The sequence below is a fragment of the Dermacentor albipictus genome, chromosome 10, assembly GCF_038994185.2.
Source record: "Dermacentor albipictus isolate Rhodes 1998 colony chromosome 10, USDA_Dalb.pri_finalv2, whole genome shotgun sequence".
Lineage (NCBI taxonomy): Eukaryota > Metazoa > Arthropoda > Arachnida > Ixodida > Ixodidae > Dermacentor > Dermacentor albipictus.
The window spans coordinates 89,564,400-89,577,077 of record NC_091830.1 but is presented as its reverse complement, the minus strand read 5'-3'; the positions used below and the strand labels follow the sequence as shown (position 1 = coordinate 89,577,077).

The 12,678-nt window shown below is 43.9% G+C and overlaps 1 protein-coding gene across 4 annotated transcripts in view; it reads right to left on the bottom strand.

Annotated features, from left to right (window-relative positions):
• The window catches only part of LOC135910235 (uncharacterized), a 104,612-nt gene that overhangs the window by 46,596 nt on the left and 45,338 nt on the right, over window positions 1-12,678 (bottom strand). For 2 of the 4 annotated variants that reach the window (XM_065442284.2, XM_065442286.2), the window contains exons 10-11: window positions 8,411-8,514; window positions 3,746-3,860 (exon numbers count right to left, since the gene is read on the bottom strand). The exons of 1 other annotated variant lie outside the window; for it this stretch is intronic. In XM_065442284.2, coding sequence (XP_065298356.1) covers window positions 3,746-3,860; window positions 8,411-8,514 — 219 coding nt within the window. The remainder of the gene's footprint in view (window positions 1-3,745; window positions 3,861-8,410; window positions 8,515-12,678) is intronic. One more of the 4 variants, XM_065442285.2, reaches the window with a different exon arrangement.

The window sequence follows — 12,678 nt, the reverse complement described above, 5'->3', positions numbered from 1 at the left end:
TCACAGCAGTTATAGCGAAGCGTTTGCAGCAAAGACTTTGGGCAATGGCATACCCGATACCTAGAACATCAGAAGAACGCATCAATTGCCTTGTACAGCTTCGCTGTCATCCATGCACCAACTGTTGCATAAATGGGAGTGACAAAGGCACGCACCCAGGATACTTTTCTTGCGGGGGGAGAGGGCAACCCAAAGTAACTTTTCTATGCAAATGAGGGGGGTACCTTTACTAGTACAAATGTTAGTAACGCCTACCGTTTTCCATAGCGATGCGTAAACCCACAAAAGAGAAATAAAATAGGGTGTGTATTTCCCAGTTATGCTTGTGAGACACACCTCTCCCTTACTTGACAAACAAGGAACCACATCAAATGGACTCACGCAGGAAAGAAGAGCAGGAAGAACACTGCCAAGAAAAAAGTAAACAAGTGAAAGTACAAAACAAAGATTTCTAGTAGCATTTTTAAATTAGCTTTGGAAGAATTACAGAGAAATATATATATAACTACCACAGTTCTTTTGGATCCCTCGTCTACTGCTCTACTAAGCACCAAAACCGACTCGTACTGTTATTTGGGAAGTTGCGTAACGATGTATGGCCGCCAGTCCCCTACAATTCTAGACGTACTGCGCCCACTGCGGAAGGTTAGAAAACCACCCACATAAGCACAGCAGAGAAGTGGCTACGTCAGGCGGCTCAACTGATAACTGTAGAAGCAGCATTTAAAACACACGGAATCATTCTCCACTTCTGGTGGCATTTTCTCTACTTCTTTTTGAATAAAAAAATGTTGATCCATAAATATTTTCACAAACAACGATAAATTTGTTAATTTTCGATTTTCCCTTCTCTTTTGGCTGTTGCCTTGGCTCTCTCTACTAATAGATTGCTTAATTTCTCGACTCCTAGCGACTCCTGTTTCCTGTTGCCAATTTTGCACGAAAGCTGCTGTACAATTAGGTAAAAGCCAGTCGAGGTAACGGGTGACATTCATATTGCTTATGGGTTTAACGGCTATTGCAGGGTTTGATGACGGACGCTGCTTCACACAATTTCATTTTCCACCATACCTAACCCATACCGTGGATACATGGTTCCAAGGATCTGCCAGCGTCGTGGCGAGCCGTCACTCGAAGAAATAACGAAGCAAATGGAAAAGTTAAACGCAACTGACATTTTTCTTCAGCCGGAACTCGGTCCACGACTATACAGACCAGCTGACTATGCACTGAATCTCTTTCCTGGACCCTCGATCAGTCTAAACAAAGGAGGTTGAGCTACCGAAGCAACAGCGATACGCGTAACCGTTGCAATAGATTATGACAACTGAATGCACCTCGAGTTAATTGTGTGGGCACTGAGTCAATGAGAAAACTGGTCTTCACAGCCCAGGAGATGCCGGTAACTACTGCCATCCAATAGGAGTAAAAAAAGCAGCAAAATGTTGACCACTGAATAGCAGTCAAATCTCAAGATTGGTTGCGTGTAAGAAGTGGTGGCATGGACGGGGGGTGACCCGGGCTTCCCCCCCACTCCCTGCCTCCCTGGGTATGTGCCTGGAGTAAGAGGTATACTTGACTCTTGTTGCTAAACCATGGGCTTTTCCGTGCTCAGAGTTTGCACATAGGTAGCACTTTGCCACAAGTTTAGTTTTTTGCCACATTTCAAGGCAACACTTAGCCCCCAGTTTCATCTACAATAAATCCAAAGCCATCTGCAGCAATGCCACTCAAACATTTTTCTTCCCATTTTAGTGAAATTCCACTTCTAGACTAAAAATGCATTGTTCATAATGTTTAACCCTTTTCCTATGGCAAATACTGAAAAAAATTCTACCAAATTTAGCAGAAATTTTTTTTGCGCTTAGTTTGTAGAGCTTTTTTTTTTCTGAATACTGAAATGGCGCCATTATTTCAGTTCAACCTTTATTTCACAAATTGCGTAAAGAGATAGGTTGTAGAAGGCTTCCCTGCATGGCCCTGGTGCCTTGCAAAAGCATTTGCAAGGATCGATGTAGTACTATGAAAAAAAAGGAATATGAAGAAACAATAACCTAACGTTACAAAAACATGCACATGAATAGCATGTGGCACGCAGCTCCTAAAGCAGTTAGTAGGTCGTCTTTGTATTGTAGACTCACAGGCAGCCGCAAGGTCCTCCAGGCCATTTATAAGTATGGACAGCTGGGCTATTTGGTTATGATTAGCATTATGAAACATTGTTCCAGTGCACATTTGGACACAGACGAGGAGAGAAAGACCGGCGTTTGTGTTGTCTTTCTCTCCTCGTCCGTGTCCAAATGTGCACTGGAACAATGTTTCATAAGGCCATTTATAGTATAGTTGTCATCAGACTCCCCAGATGAAAACACATCACTTTCCGTTTCCAAGCAAAACTCTACAGAGCTGTGGTCTAATGAGGAGTCGTCAAAATACTTTCCTTCACACGCACTTTCATTTGCCGCGCTTCGAGGAGGCAGCCATGCTTCATGCAGGGTTGTCAGAGGCGGCAATATAATGACAGACGAGCCGCAGATAGCCCAACATGGGCAAAGGTGGCCATCTAGTGTCGGGAATCGCAACTAGATGCAATAGGACAAATATAGTCACCATAGGTTTACTGTATGACAAATTTTCGTTTATGATGACTATATCATCACTGATTATATTGGTACAAAGTTTCACGACTATACTCGTCAACAAGAGGTAAAGGGTTAACGTAACATTGATAGACCATTCTGCTCCAATGGCATCGTCACATTTTGAGGGGTGTCATGCCACAGATGACATGCACTTTAGATTTATTGTTGGCAAAACCCAGTGGGCGTAATCACATTGAGTGGGTGCCATTTCAACAGCCACTGCAAGGAGATGGATACCCTTGGGATGTGCTAATTTCTCCAGCAGACATCCCTCGCACCGGTGTTTGGTCACACTTTCCGTGTCCTGGGGACATCCCATTGTATGTGCATGAGGAACGTCATGGTGACATGCTGGGTATGTTGCACGAACACGTTAGGAGAATTTTGCCCAGTTTGCTATAATGAACACAGTTGGCTCCCAATAATTCGACCCTCCCGAGACTACAAGATTTGGCCAAATTGTCCAAAAGGTCAAATAGTGAACAGCAGCAAAATGAAAGACTTCAAATCTGTGTTATTGCTTTAAGTAGCCTGTGCAGTCTTCTCGTTTTTTAGTCTTGGAAGTGCAACTCAACCAGCGTGAGGCGAAGACCGCTTACAACTTTAAGCACTGCCTCAGTGCGACAACATGAAACAAGCAGCTATAGATTGCTTCCTGGACAGAAGGAGCATTGGCCTCTCAAAGGTTTAAAGAAAGAAAGAAGTATATAAAGCAGCGTCATGCCTATGGGAAGCAAAATCATTGTCTAATAAATTTCTTATGTTTTCAAGCTTTGCTAACTGTTGTGCACCTGAGAAGGTGCTGCTGGGGGTCAAATTGACCGAAGCGGCAATGCTTTCGACTTTTAACTGAACAAGTTTTTTTTTTTTCTTTTCCATAGCAATGTATGGTTTTTCGCTCTAACCTTCAAGTCCATTCAAGTTACCAGAGGGTGAATGAACAGGAGTGAACTGCAGAGTCTTGGCGCTTCTATTCTTGCAACACAAAGTAAAAGTCGCTTGGATAGGCACATACATCCGCAAAGGGTTTTCTTTTGTTTGTCTGTCTTACAACTGTGTATGCATCGCCATAGCATACAGCAACTGTCGCATTCAAACCGCACCTTGAGCTTCTCTCGCAGATCCATTATCATGCTGTCTTTCTCATTGATCACGGCAGCTTCTCGGCGGCAACCTTCCGCAGAACTGCAGGCTGTAGCCGTTGCCAAGGACGCTCTGCTGGTGTGCACATGCAAGCAGCCATCAACACCATTAGCAAAAGCTTATGCTTACATGCCAGTGTGCAATACAAGGAATGCAATAGAAGGGCCTCATTCACACAGCTTGTCCCCAAATATCAGTGTACAATTCAGGCCCTTTATGGTGCCTCACATTTAGGCAGGCTAAAGTAACAGATTGAATGCAGAGGAGTGAATTTGAATACCACGTGATGAAGCCCGGCACAGAGAGAGGCGAATGGGAGCCAGTGTTTATGGGTTCCAAAGTGAAATGAGTTCCTTCCTATACTAATGTTGTGTTCATTACCAAGCACAAGCCACACTCGGCGCCAATCATGTTCACTTTCCGTTCATGCCACGAAACCCATATTGCCCCTCAACAAGGGGGTTTCACCTCCTGTACTAAATGTAAATAATAAACACAGCACAGCCGTTGCCCCCTCTAGGGCACCCTGCATTAATTAAGAATTCAGAGAGGCAATGAAGTGACAGGAGTCAACCGACACTGGCAGTTCCATTCACTGTCTATGTTGTTTATAAAGTAGCCCAGATACCCTCAGGTTTGCCTGCTTCTGTCTGTTTACAGTGCTAGCCTTCTCCACGGATGCATGCAAGCTACTAGACGTGCGATGCAGGCCACGATGAGAAGTCATAGCAGCCAATCACAGAAGTCAGTCTGAATAGAATGGCACGTGGCCTATGGAGGTTTTAAAACTAAATTGTGGGAGTGGAGATACGCAGTCTTACCACAGGCATGTAACAATATTCGCACAAAGCGGAGAATACAGAAAGCACTCTGTTCCCACTTTGTGCGGGTTAAGACGGCTAACATTGCCTTACAGATCTTTGTCGACATTTTTGTGTCACCGGCTAGAGAATTAAAAACCTCAACATCTTGTCAAGTTTTATGGTAGATGACGAATCAGTACTCTGCCTAAAGAAACATTTTGTCAAGAAATAACGAGCTGTGTTGCCATCATTTTATATACTTTTGTGAGTTGCCTAATGGCTGACATATGTAGTTTGCAGTTTTATGTGGTTATACTTGTTGTTAACAATCATGGAGGAATGGAAAGCGTAGGCGAGGTCCCGGACTGCACGGACATGTCGGGGAAAGTGTGGCGGCATCACTGGGACTGCTACCCCAAATGTCAATGCTGCCACAGCAACTGCACTCCCGACGCTCTCCCTGCTGCTTTCAGCCTCACAAAAGCGAGGTAAGATTTTTTCACCTGTGTCTTCTACGCTACACACTCTGTTCACGAGGCAAGCTGACTTTAGAGCGTGGTGTATGGCGTAAGCTTGAAAGTTGTGTTTAGGGGCCCTCAGTCTGAGTGTCAGCCAGCAACAGAGACACTCAAGTAATCATGGTGTGGATCTTTGTCGTCTTCTTCAACGTGCCATGGAAAAACACAGGAGCACGTCTGCTTCATTTAACTGTTACAGAAGTTTCGTAGGCTTTGTACTGACGCGCGTCGGCAGCACACACTTCCAGAGGCTCCTAGCAATGCAAGTTCAAAGCTTGCACCCATCTGCTCTGGCAAGCTGATTGGAGGCACAAAGGGAGATTGCCCACCAACAGGGCTGCCTTTCAGGCTGCAAAAATGTGATGCCAGTGCCTCTCCTATTACGTTTCTTTCCTCCATGGTAACATTATTCTCTTCCGATGCTAGTGTGCGTACTTGAAGTTTGTATTTTTTTCTTTGCTGCTTTTAAAATGTAATATACCTTCTTTCATGGATTGGATACCCCCATACACCTCTATGCTCTGGGACCACCTCTGGCACAGTATTCTAATACGAAAGTTGCCTGAACTGAAAATGAAATGCGACTGAGCTGTGAGCACACTCCAGCTAGCGTGGCTTTCTATTAGAAGTGAAGTATGGGCAAGCGCCGGCTTTACTTCAGCTGGCAAGGAGTTGTAGGGGGCTGCCACTTCAGCAATCTTGTTTTAGAACCTGCTCAATCAGGCCATGCAAGACAGAGCCCCAGGCAAGGCTGTATTTCCAGCACAAAATGTTAGAAACAGGCACCTCAGAGCAAAACGAGCAGAGTAAAACGTCGTTAAACCGTACCCGCTAAAATAGCAGTTGCGTTTTAAAAGTAGTAAAGTCAAATCTCTGACTCAGCGGCCATAGGACATAGTGCGTTTTGTATCCACATAAACAGTACCAGCTTATTGTGTAGGTTTCGGTAAACAGGTAGCATTTTCACTTTTCGTCGCAAAATCAGGGTGGTATGTCGGCCCGGCTGAACGAGCTTCAGAGATTGCAACGGCCTCTCCAAACACATACGCAGAGGGCGCTTGGAAGGGTGAAGCCACATCAACATCTACAACATTTTGGCGCCGTCATAGGCACCGTGCCAAAGTTGGAGCGTTGTGGCCCATGTTGTGGTGGTGCACAGGCTAGGGCAAAAACCGGGCACTCAGCATAGAAGAAAAATTGGACGTCGTTCGTGCTGTCTAACGTGGCACAAAGAAGTAGGTGCTGGCACGCAAGTGGGATCTACCGTTAACTACAGCATGTGGCATTTGGAATGCGAAGGAGAAGTTGGTCGGCAATGCTGCTGCGACCCAAAAAATACGTCGGCTACAACTTTTAACTTTTCACCACTGTTGCCTCTGTTATTTCTGAAGTGTTACCTAACGACAGTGATGAGAATAACACAGAAAGTGACAGCAGGGGCAATTCAGGTCCAACAATGGCAGATGCTGAGCGTTATGTCAGCCTCTTGCGGGTGTTTGCCGAGAAGAGGGGAGAAGAGAAGAGAAGACGCCACCGTCGTCGTTGCTAGCTCGTCGCGGTATCAAATGAAAATACCATACTTTTGTTGCATGAAGTGAATAAATACTACATGTTTTCTGCCTTTTCATCACACTTTCTCATAGTTCCATACTTGACAGGTAAGTGGACGATCTCGCGCTATTTCGGTTAAGGAGTACTACCGTTTAGTATGTACTTTTTCCGAGCTCCGGCCAAGTACGGTTTAACGAGGTTTCACTATACTTTCACTAAACGGACTAACAAAACAAGACAGAAGGTTAGTATTCACAGCAAGACAGAGATTTCCAGTGATATCACCAGTTTGCAAACAAGGGTTGTGACTCGAGCAGATGTTCCAACAAGGGGACCTGTTTTCATTAGGGCAACAACTTATCTTTCATGCACTGTTTATATAGTAAACTTTAGCTTTCTTGTGCCAAGCCTTAAATAAGCTAGGTGTGGTAAACACGAATGCACAAACTCAGCATTGTTGACTATCCTCACGAGCAACACATGTTTTTATATGAGCCTAGGTCATTATTCAAAAAAATTTAATAACGTTTGAAGCATAGACTCAACCACAAAACATTCAAAGGAGATGTTGTAGAGAGTATTCATAAATATCTAATTCATTACTTTTCATGAACATGAGCTCCAAAGACGGTGCATGAAGTCTCAATATGCATATGTGCTTGCTCGCAGCAACATTAGTGCCCTCGAACATGCTTGGAAAGAATGGTCATCAGTACACAAAGACGTGATACATGAGTAGGTCGTAAGCAGCAAAGATGGGTCAAAGCTAGCAGTTTTCGCTGCCACTTTTCCAGGATAATTTGTTTGCGGAAGCAAATGGAACTGCAGTAGAGATAGATAAATAGCAAATAAATACTCTTCAGGCTCTGTCAGCTGTTTTGCTGTCAACAGACTGCGTCAAGGGCAAGGATGGTTTAGTAATGGATGGCAACACTGTCAAGATGACTTGCGGCTGCCACACCGCAACTGCCATTTTCATTTGTGGCTTATTCATACATCCTCTCTGCATGAAACACTGATAATTGATTAAGGACATTCACAAGGGGGGGGGGGGGGGGGGGCACTGAGTCACTGAAAGCAAGTGCCTAGTCACCTGGTAAATTTTCAGATTTCACACCCTTTCTTTGGAGCACCGTAAAAAAAACATAAAACCACAGCGGCAATCTTCATGTAAAGAATGAAACTGGACATTTCTCAATACACTCTTCAACTTTTTCTTTGAAGGTATTGTGTTTCAGTCGATACAATTGGCTAATTATGTTAGTGACTGACTTATACTCATACATTTCTTTTTTTTTTTTCCAGTTGCTGAAGAGGATACTTAACTATAGTACCAAACTGGTTGCATTTGCATATTGCATATGCAGATTTTTCGGGGTTTTTTTTAAAGGCTTGGGAGAAGTTAGCTGCAGCACTGTGTATATGTAGCTCACTCTCACCCCATAGGCGAGCAGCTTAAGTTAGATAGCTGGAATGTGTTCAAAAGGAGGAATTAGGGTAGTAAGGCATATGGAGATTGTGCCTCACATCCTTCCAAGAAGTAAGGTTGACATTACAAAAAAAAAAGAAAAAGAAACAGTAAAGGACTTTGATGTATAGGCTGACAAGGTTTATGTGGTGGCCTTAGTTCTGAATTGCAGCCGAGCAGTTGCTGCCCTGATGACAAATTCCCTTGTTGAAACAGCACCAGAGACACACCCGGTTAGCCCACTGTTGAACGATCACTGCTACAAAGCTATGATAAATCACAAACTTCAAAGATGTGATCTGTTCTTGGGCAATGGCCAGCTCTCTGTCCTTTTCGGCTGTAAGGGCCACGAAATTATCAAGTCCGTCGGTGAGGGCTCGGCATTCGTCCTGCAAGTAATCACATAGAGGACCGACTTCAAATGGTCAACTTAGAGCAAGTTTTCTTGTTCTGTGGCAGAGGATTTGAGTAACGCTGCTCAAAACGAGGTGTGTTTGACTGCTCCACTGCGGGTCGCTTTCTTGTGCTCTTTACGCACTGCCTATGCCAGAATTAGGTTGTAGCATTTTACAACGGAGCATTGCTTCTGCTGACTGCACATGTCAGCTTCCACAATGGTGCGGCAGGGACCAGTGCAGGCAGATATGCATTTGTGAAGCAGCAGGGCTATCTCAGCATTTATTAACAGATTTGGGTGCACGTTCTTTCAAATGGTCAGTGGATTTTGCCTTTATATTTTTCACATATCTACAATGCCAAATTATGAGATTACAGTGTAGGGTTGGGAGGCAATAGGACAAGTACAACAAAAAGTGCAGATCAGTTGAGGTTAACCACAAATAAATAAAGTAAACACAGCACTAGAAAGAACGCAAGAACGATTACTGGCAGTCATACAGGTACACAGCACATCACACGTCACAATCGTTTGATGACACACATCACATCACGCACATCAAGAGTAAAGTAGCCTCACTGATTTGAGGTTAATCTAATCAAATATTTGTGTACAAACATCCTTGTGGTGCAAAAATACATTTAATTCGAGTAACATGGTACACTAATACATTCAACTGCAAGGCTTTTTCGGAAAGCAGAAACCATGGAAACATAAATTTTCTTGTTGCCCCACAAGTAAGGTTCAAACTCGTGGTTGCCACAGCAGTGCCCACACTGCACTGTTCTTATTCTAGGGCGTAGGTGTCGGTGTTGAGGAAACTTTTTTTCTGCAAGATTCATGCTCCAAAAAACTTTTTGAAGTTAGAGCTACTTTTTAACCTCCTTCGTCCATTGAATTAACCGAGTTTGTCAGGGTACTCCAACTAACAATCGTTTCTTTTTTTTTTTCAATCTCACCATTAGAAACTGGAACTTAAGTTGAAATAGCATCATTTTCTTTATGTCCTTATGGTGCCCATTTAACTTATATCTACAAACCATGGGTCCAGAAACCTATTAGTGGCAGTACTTTTACAGTGCTTATAAATGCCTATTTTGATGTTGATGCCTATAATGAATTTTCAGAGCCTAAAACTGCCCTTTTCCATGTTTTGTCCAAGCTTCATTTTGCATATCATGTTACTACTACCTGCTGTGGAACTTTGCTGAAGGCCCAGCTGAATATTAAATCAACGCTCTGCTGGCATAAAGGGTGTTATTAACAGCGTTGCTGCAAACTACAGCACTGCTGTGAAAAGTGCTCGAACTGCTCTATGTGACAATGCACTTAAAGAGCACTTGATGAGCACTTGGTGTACTTGCATGCTCACCTCCCCCTTTTTAGGTGACATCATCTGGAAACTTGAATGCCCAGGTGCTACAGCAACCCCGAGTAGGGGGGCAGGGGGGGGGGGGGGTATTTCGAACGTTTAGGAGAGGTTTGCCACACTCCCCAAACGACCTGTTGTGGATAGAGTTAGATTGAAACTGCAATTTGTTATGGATAAAAAATTCTGGGTTGTCAGTACTGAAAGAACTGTCAAAGGTTCTGGCCAGTGAACACTCTGCAATTCTAAAGGGCATTGGATCATCTAATGTTACGATGTGCCGGTATGTGCAAACTTTGATGAGCGTTGAGCATTCCTTTTCTGCATGCAAACTAACATTCTTGTAACATTCTTAACTCCTTAACTTGTTTTTAACAGGATACAGTGTTTTTTAACTAACCGAAAACAGTTTGTATATGCTAACAACCTTACATCTTCCGTTTCCTCTGTTCCATCTGGTGTACCTCAGGGCACTGTTCTTGGGCCACTCCTATTTTTAATCTACATTAATGACCTGCCATTCACTGTAACCCCTGCAATACGTCTTTTCGCTGATAATTGTGTCCTATACCACCCTATCAATATCGTTGCTGACGTCTCTACTCTTCAAGAGGACCTCTTTTATATTTAAGACTGGTGTGCTACATGAATCATGTCTCTAAACATTAGTAAGACTGTGCATATTTCATGCCATCATCGACCTAACTACATCCCCCTGCCTACAAGATTAACTGCACTATATCTACTACCGACTCGTCAAGTACTTAGGAATTTACCTATCCAAAGATTTGTCTCTGACAAAACATGTAAGCCACATAATTACCTCAGCTAACAAAATTCTTGGTTATCTTCGCCGTGATCTCTTCATGGCACGACCCCCCATGAAATCAGTTACCTATAAAATGCTTACCTTACCAAGCTTACCAAAATGCCCTTACCAAACTAATCTCACTAAAGCCTATGAAAGTGTTCAGAACCGTGCTGCTACATTTATTCTTTCAGATTACTCATATCACACTAGCGTTTCATCACTAAAATCTAAACTAGACCTATAGGCTCTTGCCTCTCGTCGTCGCCTCTCTTGCCTATGCCTCTATCACAGGTTTTTTTTTTATTCCATACCTCGCGACAGCCAGCTGGTCCAGCTGGCTCATCGTGTATAGTATATAGTGTTCCTCGAACAGGCCATCCGAACTCGGTAATCCCCTTCAAGCCCGCACCGCTATGTTCCTGCAGTCATTCTTCATCCGAACTGCCAGAGACTAGAATGGCCTTCCCAGAAAAACTGCACTCATCGGCAATAGAGCATGGTTTAGATCTGCCATTGAGTGTTCCGACTCATCTTTCTAATTTTATCACCATCAATCCCGCCTTTTATGTGCCAACCCCTCATATAAAGTGCTATTTTGGACCCTTGAGGTATTAATAAATAAATGAATAAACATTCGGTGAAAAAAGCCAGAACATGGAATTTGAAAGATCTCCAGGTGGTGCTTGTTCGTCACTCCTAGAATCAAAGGTAAACATTCGGCAGATATCTGCCTGGTTGGGACCAACTGAATTTTCAAGCAACATTCATAATTCAATACCTTTTACTTATGGTCGACACGCATAAACAGCCACGCCCCTAGGTTTGACAGCCTCCCAAAGATTCAAAAAACAGGAATTCCTCTACGGCCCATAGTAGATTTCACGTTTTACCACCGAAGAGCTTTGTCAACCTATATTCGTAATATAATCTCTCTTCTCACAGGAAAAACGGAAGCCTACATTTGCCATTCAGGGACCTTCGTGAAAACGGGTCCAATGCGAGTCCCAACGAGAACAACTGCCTAGTGTTCTGTGATGCTGTTTCACTGTCCATAATAGTGTGCCAATGCCCCTCACACTTTCCTTGGCACGTGGTGCGCTCGAGCGTGACCCCATACTGAAAGACCAAGCCCCCCTCTTTCTATTAATCACATCTGTCGGTTACTGGCCTTCTGCCTTTCAAGCGTTTACTTCGCTTTAAACAGCCAGTTCTGCAGACAGACTAGCGGAACTGCTGTCGGTGCCACAATCTCCGTCACTGTAGCCATGGAGGACGTTGAAAAGCGGGTGCCTTCCACTTTTACAAATGCTTGTGCGCTACGTGGTCAACTTTTTTGCAAGGTGAAGGTTCACCCGAGGTGAACAATTTGCTTGTGCACGTGAACTCCATATAGCCTGCTATACCGTACGGTTTACAGTGGAATGTGAAAATTCTCGTTCTCATCCTTTCTCAAACATCCTCGCCAAAAAGAGATAGACTGAACCTGTCCTCTTCCGTACTAAAAAAAACCAACACATGTATAACAATATCTTTATTTTATTCAACCCACCTGTCACAAGCTTTATGTAGTTTCCGAAGCCTCAACAAGAGATTCGAAAGAATTTGCTCGTTTCCGCACCTCCAGAAGGGAGAAAACACAGTAATCTGTGACCTTAGGATGAATGGTTACACAAAGGCAGTATTCAGTGTGCCTAGGCACGAGGCATCAGTGAGACATTAGCCCGTGTGCCATGACAGGCGGTCGTTGACATGGCTCACAAGCGTCTGCCCACGGTTGGCAGCCTCCTCCCTCGTCCAGAAGACCGTGTTCCTAACAAAAAAAGCGCAGGACATTGTGCACAAGGGTACCTGCACCGAATGCCCCGCACTGTATATTGGCGATACTCAAAACTTCACGGAAAGAGTTCATGAACACAAGAATGACCTTCGCCACCTAAACGGAGAATGCAGTGCTAAAGGCACGTTCACACCGAAGG